We start from the raw sequence: 19,918 nt of genomic DNA, 5'->3' as shown, positions 1-19,918 counted from the left end.
GTGAGACAAAAGATGGAACCAGTTGTGTTTGCATGAAACAAGAGGGAGCATTACTTGTTAAGACAGTCATTATCAGGGAATAACAGACCTCAGAATGTTGCGACAGACCAATCAGAATCAGACATTTAAGAAAGCAGTGTAATAATGTCAGGTAAAAGGATAGTTCACACAAAAATGAAAATTCTGTTGTCATTTACTCACCCTTGAACACAAAAGAGGATATTTTGAAGAATGTTGGTAACCCACCAGTTGATCGTAGTCATTAGTTCTTGACTTCCATACTGTTCAAGTCAACAATTACCATCTACTATTTGGTTACCAATATTCTTTAAAATATCTTTTGTGTTCAGCAGAAGAAACTCAGACAGGGTTGGAATAATTTGAGGGTAAAGAAGTTAAGACATTTTCAGGTGAACCATCCCTTTACATGCAACTATCATTAACTAATGTTGTACAGTGTTAATGACACATCTGTATGTACTGTAAATGATCTGTGCAGGGGTGTCACGGCTGGTGTCCGGGGGCCGGTGGGACTGTCTGACTGCGGGGGATTCATGCTCCAGCGACGAGGCATGCAGCCCACGCTTGAGAACGCTGCGGCAGTGTGTTGCAGGCGGTGGAAGTGTGAAGCTGGGACCGGGTGCACGCAACCACTGTGAGAACGCAGTGACGGCCCTGCTGTCCAGTCCCCTACACCGATGCCAGTGCAAACGGGGTATGAAGAGAGAGAAAAACTGTCTTAGCATCTACTGGAGTCTCAAGCAGTCCGTGCTGCACGGTGAGCAAATCCATATTCATAATTTTCCTTTGTCACATACAAAGCACTCGCTCACGCAATGGTGCAATTACAAGTTCTAATACCTGCACCCACGCAGTCCCTGGAAACCACTTCAATAGATGCTAATTAGACGCTGCGTTTTAATATCCTAGCCAGTTTAGTATTATAGAAGCATTACTTCAAACTGAACTTTTACCTGTGACAATCTCATTAATTCACTGACACACACACAAATATACTCTGTTTCCATAGCCACAAAAACCCTGTTTGTGTGTGCATTTACAGGGCTGAGCCTGGTGGAGAATTACCCCTATGAGCCTGTCGAGCGAGGCTTTGATTATGTTCGCCTGGCCTCCATTGCTGCAGGTCAGTGATTTGCACGGACACACTATGCCGATTATGTACTATGGTGTTGGAATTGATATTTGGAACTGATCACAATGTGTTTTGTCACTTCTATGCCAAGCATTAGCAGTGAAGAGTTATTAATAGGGCAGTGTTAAATAGCTTACACTGGCAAAACATGATGCTTTGTTTAATGTACAGTACTTGGATATAACATAGTTGGCATTCATCTGCACCGTTGATGATAAGCTGCATTTCCTACAAAAAAAGGCATGCATCAGGGACCTGTCATGAGCAGAACAAACAATTCGATGTGGGCCAAAGACTCTCAGATGGACCTAACAAAGTTTAAACAGTCAGACGATTTATCTCAGAATTTCATTTTCTAATCAAGGGTTTTCGCTCATCACTTTCTCATTTCTCTCCCATCTCATTACGTTCACTCAAAATAGAGCTGTACCTAGTTTAGAAACTTATTTTTGGAGGAGCCACAAGACTAAAACTGTCAGTTTGTCAGCCTTAGTTTATGGGGTGCTTAAGGCATGAGCTGAATTTTATGGACCCGAGGGCAGCACATAATGATCCATTTACTCATCATCTCTCTTGTGCGCACACACACTCATAGACACACTTGAGTCCAAGCAGACGCACATAAAATAACATTTAAACTCTTGGGGATAGGACAGAGAATGATTTCCTCAAAGTAATGAAAGTAATGTCGGTCATTCATGCATGACTTTTAATGATGGCTACTTTCTACTCTCAAACACTGTGAACGTTTAACAAACTGGCTCAGAAGAGACAACAAAGATCAACAAAAGTGTCAAAGTTAGAAAGAGGAGGGTTCAGAAAAGGGGGAGAGATGCACATAGAAATAATTATAGTAAAAAGACAAAGAAACTGGGAAAAATGTGTTATATATATTTATATATATATATATGTATTATATTATATTAAAAATATACATTATATAATTGATAAATTAATTCTTAACATTATAATGACTTTGTAACAGACTATTCTTTCAGTATTACAGACTCAAATTAAAAGGACCTCCACTTATCCAAACAGGTACTTTTGTTCTTTTTTTTTCTCTGTGTTTCTTCATTCATATCTCCTTCAAATGGCATAAGGCTTTCAGTGTATTTTACTGGATAAATTACTGTATATTAACCTTGAAAAATAAATATTTTCATTGAAAGATACAGTACATATTTCATTTTAGAAAGATATTCAAGAGTGTAAGTGTATATGTGTGAAGTCTAAGGCCTGTAATAATAGTTTGATTGGTCCTAACAAACTCTGATGTACTTACATCTATAATCTCCATTTACAGCAATATAATGAGCACTAGGGTCCAGAATATTGGCTGAGTATTGATTACAAGCTTGCAAAATCCATTAATGATGTATGAGAAAGTAAACTCGCTGAAACAGATTTTGAGCAGAATTCCTTGAATATGAAAGAAAGAAAGAGCAATAGAAAGACAGCAAAGAAAAATAATGATTAAAGATAATGAATAAAGAAAAGAAACAAACAAGCATGGAAGAAGGAACAGAAGAATGAAAGTAAGATGTGAAACACTGAAAAAAAGTCTACTTCTAAATCTTCTAAATCTTCTACTTCTAAATTAATTTGTGGATTAATGCGTATTAGAGATGCGAACCGTTTAAAACGATTCCGTTCGATTTGGTGAACTGAATGATTCATTCGTGAACCGGATATCCAGCTGCTTTGTTTTGAACTCTCTCTCACAACAGACACGGAAGAGAAGACAATGCTGAATAAAGTCGTCATTTTTGCTATTTTTGGACCAAAATGTATTTTCGATGCTTCAAAAAATTCTAACCGACCCTCTGATGTCACATGGACTACTTTAATGATGTTTTTCTTACCTTTCTGGACATGGACATCTTTGTAAACCTAACCAATTTTACCAAGTTAAATATACTTGTAAGTTTAAACATTAATATTTTCATCCTTAAATTTGGAGCATTTTGAGACATCTGTGGGCCTTCCATTGTAAGACTACGTGGCACAGTCCTACCTGTTTCTACCTGACCAACAGATGTTTTAGTGTTAATATTGGTCATCCATCCTCCACTAGTATACCTCTTAATTGTGGAGTGCCACAAGGATCAATCCTTGGGCCGGTATGGTTCACCCTGTATATGCTACCTCTGGCCTCCATTTTTAACAAATATAAAGTATCCTTTTATCTATATGCTGAAGATACTCATATTTATTTACCTTTAAAGCACAACATTTTTGGCCTGTCCAGAAGAATTAAAGCTTTTAAATAGTTTTCTAAATTTAAACGAAAATAAAACTGAAATTATTTTATTTGGGCATAAGGAAAATTGTGTGTTAGGTGTTGATTATGGCTCTCTGGCCCTATATGAAACTCATATGAAACCCATATGAAACTCAGTGTGCTACAAATCTGGCCTTAAAATTAGACAAACAGATCAGTGCTGTTGTAAAATATATTTTTTTATCATCTCTGTCAACTTTCTGAGGTAAAACCCTTCTTATCCATGCTTTTGTAACAACTCGCTTAGATTATTGTAATTAATTTACTATAGTTTTTTTCTGCTTTCTCTCTCCCATCTACAGCTAGTCCAAAATGCAGCTGCTAGATTTCTTTCTGGCACCTGCAAGTATGAGCCAGTAACTCCTATTTTATCAGCATTGCACTGGTTACCCAACAAATATAGAGTTGATTTTAATGTTCTTCTACAGTATGTGTGTATAAAGCCCTCAACAATTTGGCCCCTCAGTACCTGACAGACCTGCTTCATCCATACACCCCTTCTAGAATATTGAGATCTTGTGATCTCTGTCTGCTCACCGTGCCTAGATGTAGACTTAAAAAATGAAATGATCGTGCTTTTGCGACTGCAGGTCCAAAACGGGAAAGGAAGGAAGGAATGAAACAACAAAGCATGGTCAGAGGGACAGATGAATGGAAATGAATAAGGGGAAAAAAGGAATGAAGAAAAAGAAGCAAGCAAATGAAGGAAGGAAACTATAGAAAGTAAAGTAAGAAATAAAAGAATGAAGGAAGGAAGGAAAGAGGGAAGAAAAAGCAAACAAGCCATAGAAGTAAGGAAGGAAGGGAAGGATAAGGGATGGAAAGATTTAATTAAAAAGGTAAAAAGAAAGAAGGGAAATAAGAAATAAAGGGAGAAAAAAGAAATGAAGGAAACAAGCAAGTGAAGGAAGCGAAGGAAGGAAGGAAAAATAAAGAAATGAAAGGGGAAAGAAAGTAGAGAAAGAATAAATGAAGAAGGAACAAATTAAAAAGGAAACAGAAGGAAGGAAGGAAATAAACTGAAGAAATTAAGCAAAGAATGATTATTTATACTTTGATACGAACATTGATATAGAGGTCAAGAAGAAGAAACAGATGACAGTAAAGAGGGCAGTGGTTAAAAAAGTCCACGGCTCATGGGGTAAGGGAGAGGGAGAGAGAGACAGACAGAGAGAGAGAGAGAGAGAGAGAGAGAGAAAGCGAGCTCTATGGCAGTGAAATACTGGCAGGGTCTCTGCCGCCAACGTTAGTCTGATATGAAAAATGAAGCAGCAGCCAGTCTCAGCTGGGACCTGCTCTGAGATAGACTCATTCAACTTTCATTCTCACTCAAGCTCTACTCATTAGCAGCACACAGGTCCCCCAGACTCACATCCTCTTAGAGCAGACAAACTCAAACCTTCATTAGGACATGAGAGAAAGAGACGTTCTCTATGAACCTCAACCCTCATTAGTACAATGAGCAAGAGCACACCTCCAAAACGCATGCCGCTCTGACAGCTGGACAAGGCCACTGTGAAAATTCACAGTCTGGGTATATCACAGTCAAGTTATATCTTCCCTTGGCTTATTGATTAGGCAATATAAAAGATGACATAAGTTATTAAATTGGAAGGCTTTTGTAAATGATTTAATACACTCTCATGGTGATTTGTAACTTTGTTTGCATTTTAAACAAATTAGTGGCTAATTAGTAATTTGGACAATTAGTCTCATTTGTACGTCTTCATACAATCTGCTTATGCCCTACTGACATTTAAGTTTAAAAAGAAAAATGGAATAGAAGGGGAAAAGAAAGAAGAAAAGAAAAACAAGGAAGGAAGCAAAGAAAGATGAAAAAAGGAAACCAATAAAAGAAGCAAAGTAATGAAGCAAAGAAAGAAGGCAAGAAAGAAAGAAAGGGGGAGGGAGGGAGGGAAGGACAATTTGCTTATGCACCATTGATGGCTTGGTTTGGTAAATGGAAAAGAAGGGGAAAATAAATTTGGGGAAAAAGATAGGAAGCAAGTAAGATAAAAATGAAGTAAGCAAAGAAACACATGAAAACAAAGGAAGAAAGTAAAATAAAAAGAAAGGGAGCAAAGGACTGAGGCAAAGAAAGCCAAGTAAGGAAGCAAAGAAAGAAGCAGTAGAGAACGGAAAGAAGCACAGGAGGAGAGACAGAAGTATAGACAGTAAAGAAAGGGGAGACATAGAAGGAAGAAACTGGAAAGTTGGAAAAGAAGAAAGGAAGGAAGGCAGCGAAGAAAATTAACCAAAGGAAAGATTCAAGCAAATAAAGTAAGAAAGCAGGAAAGGATAGAAGGAAACAAAGAAAGGAAGGAAATAAATAAGACAAAAGAGAGAAAGAGATAAAGGAGATAGCTCTCGCAAAATAATTACAGTTTCTTATGATATGGGGTTGTTGCATTGCATTATTTTGGCTTTGTGTACAAAGAATGTTATGTTGGTTGGTAAATAATGCCACATCTGGCGATTGTGGTTTGGAATTCTGTGATATCTTGAATACAGACTTCAGTTTCAGCACTGGACAGCGACTGCAGCCACTCCAACTGCCTTTCTGTTTGTACTCCAAAGTAGGCAAGTGTAACTAACATGCTAATCTCTTTACACTCTGAAATCACAAGCCTTCTCTCTCTCCTTCCTATCAGAGTCTGAGGTGGGTATGACAACATTGAACCGTTGTTTGGATGCTGCCAAGGCCTGTAATGTCGATGAGACGTGTCAGAAACTACGCACGGAGTATGTGTCGGCGTGCATTGCCCCATCAGCACGAGCCGGGCCCTGCAACAGAGCACGCTGCAGCAAAGCATTGAGGAAGTTCTTTGACCGTGTGCCTCCCGACTACACGCATGAGCTGCTCTTCTGTCCGTGCTCCGACACGGCATGCGCAGAAAGACGGCGCCAGACCATTGTGCCTGCATGCTCGTATGAAGAAAGGGAAAAACCCAATTGCCTGGCACAACTTCGAGTTTGTGAGGCCGACTATGTGTGCAAGTGGGTATTGTGTGAAAATGACTGTTCCTTTCTAAAAAACAAACAAAATTATATATATATATATATATATATATATATATATATATATATGTATATGTTTATAATAATGTAAACTCACATAAGATTCACTTCAGTCATAACTCACCAGTCAACTTGCCATTACATCCCATAGATATAAGGGTGCTTCAAAGCTGGTGAAAAATCAAGCTTATATAGATAGAAGACTACATCATAAAAGCATAATAAAAGTATAGGAAGTATTTACTCTCCCTGTTACTTTATCTGTTCACTACGAACAGAGAGACACAGATCCATTGAACACATTGAGTCCCACTATGAGTCTGTACAGCTGCAGTCACTCTACAGGGATCAGATCAGAGTTTGATTGGTCATATTTGAGCCTCCCACTTGTCACATCACAAACACAAAGGACTTCATCAGTCTCTGCCATCGATCAACCAACAGGCTTACACACGGCCAGCAAACAGTCTGCTGACAAAACACATTACACAAGAGGAGATCACTTACGGCCAGTTAGCATAAGAAATCAGCAGGGAATGTGGGTAATTCCTCTGAGACTGACCTGGTTAAATGATTGATTGGTCACCAGAGTACTGTCAGAATGTGTGCTGCATATAAATGGTCGCTGTCGGCTGAGTTTCCGTCTGCTGAGTATCTGGCAGTTCTCCAGAATTCTGAATTGCAGTCATGTCTCTGATTAAAATGAGAGCAAAACGAATGGATCGGAACTGTGCAGAGTATATGTAGTGGGGAGGGGACTGAAAAAAAGAGAAAATGACTGAGAATAGAGTGGAGTGTGTTGGTGTAAATCTTTCTAAACAGAACAGAGTATGTAGCCCCTTCTACACATATAATGCAAGGTGGCATAGAGGAAAGTGTTTGTGCGAATGCATGTTTCTGAGGGTTTGCTGACTGAATGGATGATGGATGTGCTGTTTTGGTTCCCTCAGGTCTCGCTGGGCTCAGTTCCAGCACGACTGCCAACCCTCCGAGCTTACTGCCAGCGGCTGCCAGCAAGAAAATTACGGAGCCTGCCTTGTTGCGTACACCGGCCTGATAGGTGAGAACTCTGGGCAACTTAGTCCACCCTGGCTTATCACATACACCAGTCAGGTAGATTAGAATTATGGGCATTATATTCTTATCAGGCTTGGCATTACAATCTTATCCACCGACAGGTAGAATTCTTAGAAGAGGTGACCACCGAGACACAAGCTTTTGGGGGTTTATTGGACCTTATCAACAATGCATTGTGATACATATACTACAATTACAATCCTTACAACAAGCATGTATGACTCCTGCAGAACACAACAGAAGATATTTTGAAGAATGCTTCAGTTGTTTTTGTCTATACGATGACAGTCAGTGGGATCCAAATGAACTAAGCTTTTAAGTCAGGGGTGTCCACTTCTGCTGTTGGAAGGCCATTGTCCTGCAGAGTTTAGCTCTAACCTGCCCCAACACACCTTTCTTAAAAACATAGCATTTCAGTTCACTTTTTTATGTCCTTGGCTTGCTAACTTCCCTCCATCTCGCTGACTCATGTGGATGTCATTGTTTATATTTCTCAAGTGCCCACTACTGGCAGAACCCTTGCAATGGGTTAAACTGAAACAGCCTATAGGGAGCAAGTATTTTACAAAAAAAATCTCAAATATATATCATACATTAGAGTTGTGAGAGGTGGGGATAAATTAAACACCATCTGCTGTGACATCACAATCATGTTGCTTTGTGATATATGTAGCTGTATATAAAGTCCATATAAATTTTTCTCCTCCTCTAAACTCTGTTATTTGGTTCTGTGGCTCGGTACGAACCAGAGTACTTTTGAGTCTGATTAATGATTAACTTAAGTATCACCATAACTACTAGTGGCAGCTGATTACCACTATAAACAAGCAACGATTCTGGGTGAGAAGATTCCAGCTTCTACTAAAACTTTTGTTTCAGTGCTTCACAGCATTTGTCTGTGAAGGAATTGCAAAAGATGCAGGAAAAACAATATGGGCTGCTTTCCGAAGGCAATTTATTTGGAGACAAGCAGCTATGAGACACATTTCACTTTAATAAATGAGACCAGGGACGTCCAGTCAAGCAAATTTTATGTCATCAGTTAAAGACTCACATGTTGTTAGTACCAGTGTTACGAACCCTTTTAGTCTAGAGGAAATAAGGCGTGCAACACTAAAACATTGAACACGTACTGGAAAACACTTCACACACAAACAAATCTAGTGTAAGAAAGATGGTAGTTTATTACAATGAGAATCAATATGACAAGGACACCTTAAAGTAATTGATTATATAAACAATTTATGCAAACCAAAGAAAAAGGTTCACAAAAGAAACAAGGGTAAAGAGAAAAGAACTAGACCGTGCCAAATTAAAGAAATAAGTAAAACCAAAACCAATCTTACTAGGAAAAAAAAAACAATATATAATCTGACTAAATTAACAACAGAGACAAAAAACAAAAGATCTTCAGCGTCAAAGACGCCCTAAATAAACTACTCTTACTAACAAAACGAAAAATACAAACAGTGGCACAGGTCACTAAACTAGTGTTCTAGACACAATTGATAACTCAGTGTAGCACATGTATATCACGTGATATCTCAGCTGTTCTGTTCTCTTCCCCGTTTAATACCAGATCAAACCGCCAGAACAAAATAAACGGTGAAATACTCACAGAGAAAAGACAACCCAAATGAGCCTCAAATACCAAGTTCTCAAAGAACACATTTCTCAAAACACTATAACGGTACAGGTTAGGCAAACATGCACAAATGGATCAAGTGCTCTAGCGAGCCAAAAAAAAACTCTTGCTTCCCACGCAGGTGCGCTCTTTAAAGGCACATGGCGTGCCCTCACTGGTGGAGCCACGTTGAATCGTCACCAGGCATTACGATGATGGACAGGTGAATAAACCAATCAGGTAGCCGCATTGTCCTGCTAGAGGTGAAAATACAGACAGAAAAGGAAGGGGGGGAAAAAAACTCCAAACAAATAACATAGGACGTAACACTCCTTCCCATAAGAATAAACATATGTTTATTTCAATAAGATCTATAGAACTACACTCTAGATAAAGCATCAGCCAACGCATTCTCTGACCCTTTCTTATGCTTGATTTCAAGGTTGTATCCCTAAACCAACAATGACCAATGCATAAGGCATTGATTCTTGTTATACATTCTTGCAAGGAACACCAAAGGGTTGTGGTCTGTATACACAACAATAGGGACACTCGAAGAACCCAAGTACACTTCAAAGAATTGAAGGGCCAGCAACAAAGCCAACGTTTCTTTTTCAATGACGGAATAATTGCGTTGATGTTTGTTAAACTTTTTGGAAAAATAACAAACGGGGTGATCTACTCCCACATCATCCTCCTGCAAAAGCACTGCTCCAGCTCCCACAGCGCTTGCATCCACTTCTAGTTTAAAAGAATGTTCAAAATCTGGGGCAGCCAAAACAGGAGTGTTGTACAGCAAAGCTTTCACCGCTTCAAATGCATTTTGACAATCGTCAGACCAGATGAAGGAATTAGCAGGGCTGAGCAGATTTGTTAAGGGATTAACCACCGTAGAAAAGTTCACACAAAAACTACGGTGGTAACCTGCCATACCCAAAAAACGTCGTAATTCCTTCCATGAGGTAGGCACGGGAAATTCGGTAATGGCAGTAACCTTAGCCTCTACAGGTTTTACCTGTCCTCCTCCCACTTCTTTACCCAGGAAAGTCACACTCGCCTTCCCAAAGATACACTTAGCTAGGTTGAGTGTCAACATAGCTTTCTCTAAACGCTCAAACACTGTACGAAGGAGTTTCAGACGTTCTGTCCACTCAGTTAAATATAGTACAAGATCATCCAAATAAGCATTACAATGGGGAACCCCAGCCAATACAGTTTGGATTAATCTTTGAAAGGTGGCAGGTGCATTTCGTAACCCGAAAGCCATCACGAGATATCGCATTAAACAATCCGGAGTTACGAAAGCAGAGATAGTAGATGCGCGGGGAGTTAATGGAACCTGCCAATACCCCTTTAATAAATCCAATTTGCTGACAAACTTGGCTGACCCCAAATTGTCAATGCAATCTTCCATTCTAGGAAGTGGGTAACTGTCAGGCACTGTAACTGCATTTACACGGCGATAGTCCATGCAAAAATGAAACGAACCATCAGACTTATGCACTAACAGGCAAGGAGAACTCCAGGGGCTACTACTATGTTCTGCTAACCCATTCTCCATCAGATAATCAGTCTCTTGTCTCATTATCGTTCTCTTAACAGCATTCATCCGATATGCATGTTGCTTAATAGGGGATGCGCCATCAACATTAATATCGTGCTGCAACACCGTAGTTTGCGATGGCACATCTCCAAATAAGGATGGGAAATCAGTGACAACACTCACAATGTCCTGCACATGAACATCAGATAAATGAGTAAGATGCATCGGCAAATTCTTCAGAATCTCAGAGTTTTCCAACTTAGTACACTGCTGAGAAGTATTTCGCAGGATTATGTCATCATCTGCACTAACCTCATCCTCCAGGTTTAATGGTAGTCCACAAATCAGAGCCACAGAAGATTCCATGGGCCCTATGGTCCCCTCAGTAGATCCGCTCCGTGAACCATCTCTGGTGTAATAAGACTTAAGGATATTAATATGACAGACGCGCGACTGCCGCTTTCTGTCAGGAGTTCGAATGACATAATCAGTCTCGCTGATTTTCTTTAACACAACATAAGGTCCTGAAAAACGTGCTTATAATGCAGAACCCTGGATAGTTAGCAATACTAATACCTCATCACCAGGTTTAAAAGAACGAGAAACAGCTTTTACATCATACCTTTTCTTCATTCCAGACTGAGCATTCACCAAAGATTTTTGTGCAAAACTGCAAGCATAATGTAGTCGTTCCCGAAAACGACTAACATAGTCCAAAACATGAACCTCTGACCCAGAATCAACCTCCAACATTTTCTCTTTGAGAACTTTGAGTGGTCCTCTTACAGTGTGTCCAAACACCATTTCAGCCGGACTAAAACCCAGAGACTCCTGCATGGCTTCTCGCAAGGCAAATAACACCAGAGGAACACCCTCATCCCAATCATTTCCCGTTTCTAGACAGTATTTCCTGAGCATTGATTTTAATGTCTGATAAAATCGTTCAATAGCTCCCTGGCTTTCAGGATGATATGGACTTGAGACTCTGTGCTCAATAGATAAAGATTTTAAAACTTGCAAAGTTTGGTCAGTTTTATGATCATAGGAGCCGTGATTTTTTTCAACGGGATAGCCTCGGGAAATCGAGTAGCCCTACACATAATAGTGCACAAAAAGTTAGGTTAGGAACCTAGGTGTGCTATTTGATCGCAATCTTTCCTTAGAAAGCCACGTTTCTAGCATTTGTAAAACTGTATTTTTCCATCTCAAAAATATATCTAAATTACGGCCTATGCTCTCAATGTCAAATGCAGAAATGTTAATCCATGCTTTTATGACCTCAAGGTTAGATTATTGTAATGCTTTATTGGGTGGTTGTTCTGCACGCTTAGTAAACAAACTACAGCTAGTCCAAAATGCAGCAGCAAGAGTTCTTACTAGAACAAGGAAGTATGACCATATTAGCCCGGTCCTGTCAACACTGCACTGGCTCCCTATCAAGCATCGTATAGATTTTAAAATATTGCTTATTACCTATAAAGCCCTGAATGGTTTAGCACCTCAGTATTTGAATGAGCTCCTTTTACATTATAATCCTCTACGTCCGCTACGTTCTCAAAACTCAGGCAATTTGATAATACCTAGAATATCAAAATCAACTGCGGGCGGCAGATCCTTTTCCTATTTGGCGCCTAAACTCTGGAATAACCTACCTAACATTGTTCGGGAGGCAAACACACTCTTGCAGTTTAAATCTAGATTAAAGACCCATCTCTTTAACCTGGCATACACATAACATACTAAAATGCTTTTATTATCCAAATCCGTTAAAGGATTTTTAGGCTGCATTAATTAGGTAAACCGGAACCGGAAACACTTCCCATAACACCCTATGTACTTGCTACATCATTAGAAGAATGGCATCTACGCTAATATTTGTCTGTTTCTCTTTTGTTCCGAGGTCACCGTGGCCACCAGATCCAGTCTGTGTCCAGATCAGAGGGTCACTGCAGTCACCCGGATCCAGTATGTATCCAAACCAGATGCTGGATCAGCCCCTAGAAAGGACCTCTACATCCCTGAAAGACAGCGGAGACCAGGACAACTAGAGCCCCAGATACAGATCCCCTGTAAAGACCTTGTCTCAAAGGAGCACCAGGACAAGACCACAGGAAACAGATGATTCTTCTGCACAATCTGACTTTGCTGCAGCCTGGAATTGAACTACTGGTTTCGTCTGGTCAGAGGAGAACTGGCCCCCCAACTGAGCCTGGTTTCTCCCAAGGTTTTTTTCTCCATTCTGTCACCGATGGAGTTTCGGTTCCTTGCCGCTGTCGCCTCTGGCTTGCTTAGTTGGGGACACTTCATCTACAGGGATATCGTTGACTTGATTGCAAATAAATGCACAGACACTATTTAATTGAACAGAGATGACATAACTGAATTCAATAATGAACTGCCTTTAACTATCATTTTTTCATTATTGACACTGTTTTCCTAATGAATGTTGTTCAGTTGCTTTGACACAATGTATTTTGTTTAAAGCGCTATATAAATAAAGGTGACTTTGACTTTGACTTTGACAAAAACTGATTAGAGGACTTCGTCTTAGGTAACGGTCCGAGACAATCGACAAGCACCTGTTCAAACGCTTCACCCACAACAGGAATAGGTAACAGAGAAGCGGGTTTAATCAGCTGATTAGGTTTTCCCGTTACCTGACAAATATGACACGATCTACAAAATCTAGCCACATCTCTCTTTAATCCTGGCCAAAAAAAATGTCTAAGAATGCGATGGTAGGTCTTTGTCACTCCCAGATGACCAGATAATACATGTTCATGCGCCAAAGATAAAATATATTGACGATACTCACTAGGGATGACAATTTGATAGACAGCTTTCCAATCTGAATCAGGATCAGCCACAGAGCTCGATTTACGCATCAACAGTCCTGCATCTATAAAATAGTTGGTGTTATTGAGTCCGTTTCCCTTCTCAACAATCTCAGATCAAACAACATTAGAGAAACATTTATTTAAGGACTGATCCTTCTTTTGTGCCAAAATAATTCTCTCGCGAGTTACAGGCAACTTTAAAACGTTGTGATCATCGAGTACACTGTCTAGAATTTTCAAACTGGACTTTTTCTCAGATGTAGCTTTCATAATTTCTTCACCAGACAGATTTTGAACCATGAAAGTATCTTCCAAATCAACATCAGTGATCTTTTTCTTTGACTGCGCGCATGTAGTTACGCACGCCGAAAACACCTCCGGATAATCTCGAGATAACTCGTCAGAAGGGAAGTGCATATCAGTTATATCTGCTACTTCTAGCATAGGCGTGACCTTACCCCCTGCCAAGTCATTCCCTAAAATGAAAGTTATTCCTTTCACCGGAAGTGAAGGACATACTCCAACCTGAACAAACCCTGTAACAAGCGCAGTCTTTAGATACACCCAACGCAGTGGTACCTTAACCACACCCATTTCGATACCTCGCACAAAAACACTCGAACCACTATATGATTCAGCCGACAAAGGCAATACACCTGCCAAGACAAAAGAGTGACTTGCGGCAGTATCTCTCAATATATGGATTTCTTTTTGTTCCTTTCCATCATCAGATAACGAAATAAACCCAGTTGTCACAAAAGGTTTATAACTCACATCAAGGATATTCTCCTCCTCTACTCGTCCAATATGAAATAGACCTACAGCGTTTGCCAAGCCAACACTTTTCGTCTGAGCTTTTTTTTCCGTTTCAAAACGTTAAAGTCGGCAAGTAAATGACCTTGCTTATGGCAATAGAAGCACTCTCGAACTTCTTTCGATGATGAAGGAACGAATTTCGTTCGGGAAGACTGACCAAAACTAGGAGAACTTTTAACTACTGCACTCTTGTCTATACGTGGAGAAAATACGGTCTTGTGCGCAAGGACAAATTCGTCTGCCAAGACAGCAGCTTGTGACAACGTTGATACCTTTTGTTCGTTCAAATAAAGCACAACGCGTTCTGATAGACAACCCTTAAAATCTTCAAGCAAGAATAGCTCTCTCAGTGAAGCGAAGTCATCAACTTTACTTGCATGACACCATTTATCAAGCAAATTACTTTTCTCTCAAGCAAACTCTACAAAAGTAGAAGTAGGATTTTTCTTAGGAGAATTGCCAGCTTTACAGTCTCAGGACGTGAGGTAGACTGTCAATAATGACAAATGTTTAACAGAATAGTGAATAAGATCTGCTGTTAATGAGATCTACAAAAGGGTTTATGACATTAACAAATGTATAAGTCAAAGACGGCAAGACAGAGGTGGCAAAGACAAAGAGAGACCAAGCACTCTGCCCTGACTGTTAATCATTACGGCAGTATTTTCCAGTAGCGGTTGTGAAGATTTTGTGCGTTTGTGTTCTGGGACAAAAGAAATCAATGTGTTTAAACAGGTCCCTATCAGACCATAGAGTTCTGGAGTGCAGCACCTCCACTTTTCCCGCTTTCAGCCTATGCCTTCAACACTCACTCACTCACTCACACAGTGAAAAAGCACTGTCATTTTCCTCCCCTGCTGAACAAAGACAGAGCTCTAAGAGGTACGGACCTATATCGACTGCAATCAATGTTCCAGCGCACTTATGTAACCCACACACAAGATAAAGATTGACAGAGCTTTTCATATCCGTTTTAGCCAAGGGCTTATAGAATAACACAATGTGATTGCGTTAAAATACAACAAACATTTTAACTTCAGAAAGGTGAAAGTGTCTTTGTGCTGGAGGAAGGTGGAAGAATGTTGGTCACCAGTAGCGAGAAAATTATATCTCAGGTGATAGATGGATGCTGCATTTATGGAACACAGGTAGACTTAAACTGCACTTGGATTTCTGTTTTGCAACTGATGTTCTGTTCTGTTCTGTGTTATTTCGGTCTCACTCTCTCTTTCTCTCATTGTCTCTCCCTGCAGGTGGCATTATCACTCCAAACTACCTAGATAACTCTACATCCAGTGTGGGACCATGGTGCTCTTGTGTGGCTAGTGGGAATTTCCGAGATCAGTGCAACCACTTCCTTGGCCATTTCCATGACAACAATTGCTTGAGTGAGTAAAAATCTCTCCTCTGTCCTATATCACAAATAAACATTACAATCATTGCTGGAGAGTCCCTTTTGTCCTTGGAGGGGGGAAATGAGAGGGAGGCACAGAAATCACGTGCAGTGACATATAGCCTGTTTCATCACTTCCTGGCAAAAGTAGCTTGTGTAGTAGCATTTCCACACATCTACTAGTTTAGCATTGTCCTTTGACCCATGATACACTAACAACAACTGTAAAAACAATACTGGGCCTGTCCCAAAACCTACACTTACAATATGAAGACAGTCCCAAGTCTGACATAGAAAACCGTTCTGGGTTCCCCAAAGAACCGTTCAGTGAAAGGTTTTAAAATACTTTTTTTTCTTAGTGCAGAATATGTTAATAATCTGAGGAACATTTTTCCTAGTAGTTAAAAAAAAAAGAAAGAAAGAAAAAGAACATTTTGTATAATTGAAAGGTTCCGTAGATGTTAAAGGTTCTTATGGAACCAGAGAGTGTCATCTGTTAGACTACAGAACAGATGTTTCAAAGCTTATTTAATGTGCAAAGGAATTGAAAATCTAAATGTTCAAAAGCTTTGCAAAACTAGGGGTTCCGTCCATCTGCTGTATCATCAATACAGCCAATTCACCTTTTACATGTGTGTAGAAGGGTGCATATATGGATGCAGGGACTGTTCCACACTCATATACTCCAATTGATAGAAAATAGACCCAGGTGATGCAACACAAGAGTCAGCAGAGAGACGTATTTGCATCCCTGTTCTTCACAGTCAGCACTATTATTGTGCATTCAGCAGCACTGACAGAAAACTCGTTATAAGTTTCAATGGCTGTCGGTAATGAGGCATTAACAGTCATCAGGAGCACAGGATATCTTCAGCGGTGTGCTCTGCTCATGGTCCGCTGCATCTCTGAGCCACTAATAACAAACAAACCATGTAAACACATCCGTTTCACAGGTGGGGTGGTGCTACATTTGACCACTGAGATCCTGGAGATTAGCTTTAGCTATGATCCAGAAACGCTTCAGTGTGATCTTGCTCCTCGAGGGTATTTCCGGCATTTACAAAACTGCAGCGTCCAGTTTCCACCATCCCTCTCTATTCTATCTGAGGGTCTTGGGGCAGTCCAGAGTGCTGGGTCGGTGTGTATGTGTGTTGATTCAAGCCTAAGCGCAGCCTCTGGTGTCTAGGTAATTGAGCATAATTTGGCTCCCTGCAGTAAAACTAATGGAGCGGAGACAGCCGGAGAGTAGCACACAGGACAGAAGTAGCACAGGATGGAGGGAAACAGCTGAAAGAGCTTTTTGAAAGTGAGTCCATTGAGGCTAGTCCTCACCTCAGCTGTTACTGAACTAGTTTTGCTGGCTACGCCAGCCCCCAAACCATCAGCGTACCCCTGGGACAACTATGAAATAATGGACAAGTATTACAATAATTTCTTCACTCAGTTGGACTGCTAAAAAAAAGAGCTGAAGTCAGTGGGCCAACAGCTAGCAGAACTGCAATTAGATGGAAGTGATTGAGTGATTCACTAATGTAGTAAACACGTGAAGTTTATGTTTCGTAAGAGTCTTCTCAATGCGGTCTAGAATGAGTGATGAGTATTTTTTATAAGAAATGTGCAGGAAAAGTGATGGCTCATTTCCTGTCTCTGGGTGGTGAGTAAGCAGTAACTGCTAAGTGTGTGTATGTGTGTGTAAGTGTGTAAAATGCTAATAACAAAATGTTTATTAATTTATGAATTGATTCAAGTGAAAGTAACTAAAACTTTCATAGTACCATAGTGACAAAAACATTAGGAAGGGTTTTGTGCTCATGTTTGCGTATAGGCTACTTAAATTCTGAAACAGTCAATTAACAGTTTCTCAAGGAATATTTCATTTCTTAAAGTCCAACGACAGATACATTTTTTTTTTTTTTTTTTTTTTACAATTTTACATCTAATTTCAGCAAATCTAAGAAAAACATCTCGGTTAAGAGAGGCTCTGTTAGCCCTCGCTAACTACAACAGCTGGACACAAAAATCTCCATTAACAATTTTTTTATAGTGAAATGCACTTTTTTTTTTTTTTGCTTGGGCCACAGCTCAGGATAGTCACTAGTGAAGGGATTATGAATAAATCAGCCAGTCAGTGCTATCATAAAATAATTTTTCTGAGAAATTGATCACATGACATTAATGGCAGATAATATGCTCAAAAACTATTCCGTCCAAATCTGAGCATCCAGAGACAAAGGTGGGCATCCTGAGTGAGTGATGGGAGGTGGCGCTTATCAAAGGGTCAGTTGCTTCTAAAGTCCCGCGTGGGTCAGAGAGGAATCCCCACTTTTACTCTCCACTGTTAGCTGCTACAATTTACACTTTGATTACTTAGAAGTCCACTATTTTATCCTGTCTTTCATCCATGAAAGAGAGTGTGAGACAGAGAGTATACATAGACCACACACTCTTTGCTTGAAACTGATCATTGCATTCACTAACATATATGACTCGCAGATTGTCATGTATTTTCAAAATTACACAAGAATGGCATGGAGGTATAATAAATATCAAGATTTTATATTGCATCTTTCAGTTCCAGTCCAATGCCATTCCAAGAGTGCTTGCATTATTTTAGATGTCTGATGAAGAGCGTTTAAGCGCAAAACGTCACCTGTGGTGAGAACACAATTAAATATTTCTCCATCTCTGGAGCTGTGGTGTGTCTGCTTTAATGTTTTATGCTAGATGTCTAGCAATAGTTGTCAACTCTACTGTTTCACATATAGTATCAAACTCATTCTCATAATTGAATTGTATACTTTAATGAATTAACTGTGTATATAAAATGCGGCTGTCACGAATGGTGTATGAACAGGGATCTGTTTAGCATGTATTCTGCTCTTGTGAGAATGTAGCCAATGTATTGGTTTGTTTCCCTGCAGTCATTCAGCAACGCTACGAGTGGGCAGCTTCAATTAGTATCAATGCATGGTGTTTTGCTAAACATTCAGAGAATAATCAACTTCACACCATTCACACTCCTCCATATTACTCCACTGCTAACACTCCCATGATTATGAAGTGTTATGATATGAATGTCAGATAATGAGGGCTTTAGGTGGGCTGGTGTGAAGACTTACTGACAGAAATTATATTCCTTAAAGTAAACTTAATGCTAACAGTAAACCTGCCCTGCCTTTCAAAATACATGAAGGATGTACTTACAGTCTTGAATGTAAAGAGCAGTACTATACGTAAATTCATTTTCTTTCAATTGATGTTCAAGAAGTTTTCAGGTTAAAGGCCTGTAGGACATCATTTATCAGACATTTAAAAAAAGCAGCGCAAGAGGTTGTGGGTTCAGTTCCCAGGGAACACACATACTAGTACAAAAAGTATAGGCTGAATGAACTGTAAGTCGCTTTGGATAAAAGCATCTGCTAAATGTAAATGTAAAATGCTAGGTTTCTTCACTATACATTTTTCAATATTATTGGCTGTTTAATTTTTGTATAGTCAATTTTGTACTGCCTCACTGGAGATATTAACATTGTTAACTAAAACTAAAATATTAAAATTGTTTTGTTAAAGCTGAAATTAAAATTCAAACATTAGATGAAAAAAATTAAAATTAAAATTAGAAATGTTGCCATTACATATGATTTAACATAAGATTAAAGGGATAACATTAGTTCACCCAAAAATGAAAATGATCTCATTAATTACTCACCATCTTGTTGTTCTGAACCCATAAGAACTTAGTCTTGTGGGTTTGGAATGATATGAGGATGAGTAATTAATTACATAATTATGTCAAAGTAATATAAAAAAAAACGTAATAAAAAGAATAAAAGCGCATAAAAAAACTATAATTAAACTCAAAATATAAAAATAAAACAAATTCAAAATATTAAGAAATAATATAATAGTATATAAATAAAATTAAATAACACAGAAAAGAGAAGATAATAATAATTGTACAGAGCTGCAATATCCATTATACATATTTATAACACTGCACTAATGATATTAAAGCGGCACTATTGTACAGTAACGTACTCTGTGAAAGTCACTCTCTCTCTAGCTTCATCTTCCCTGTAAGATCACAAAGATTAAGCAATTAGTGTTTCGATTAAGAAAATTCACTCAACCACACCACTGTTCACCATTCATAAATCCAATCTTCCTTTCTCC

The 19,918-nt window shown here is 39.2% G+C and overlaps 1 protein-coding gene across 1 annotated transcript in view; it reads left to right on the top strand.

Annotated features, from left to right (window-relative positions):
* The window catches only part of LOC132110837 (GDNF family receptor alpha-4-like), a 123,363-nt gene that overhangs the window by 100,331 nt on the left and 3,114 nt on the right, over positions 1–19,918 (top strand). The window contains exons 3-7 of the mRNA XM_059517844.1: positions 500–778; positions 1,064–1,144; positions 6,089–6,434; positions 7,406–7,515; positions 15,606–15,740. Coding sequence (XP_059373827.1) covers positions 500–778; positions 1,064–1,144; positions 6,089–6,434; positions 7,406–7,515; positions 15,606–15,740 — 951 coding nt within the window. The remainder of the gene's footprint in view (positions 1–499; positions 779–1,063; positions 1,145–6,088; positions 6,435–7,405; positions 7,516–15,605; positions 15,741–19,918) is intronic.

This window comes from Carassius carassius, chromosome 30, assembly GCF_963082965.1.
Source record: "Carassius carassius chromosome 30, fCarCar2.1, whole genome shotgun sequence".
Classification (NCBI taxonomy): domain Eukaryota; kingdom Metazoa; phylum Chordata; class Actinopteri; order Cypriniformes; family Cyprinidae; genus Carassius; species Carassius carassius.
Note: the sequence above shows the minus strand (reverse complement) of the source record. Positions and strands in the feature narration are given on the sequence as shown.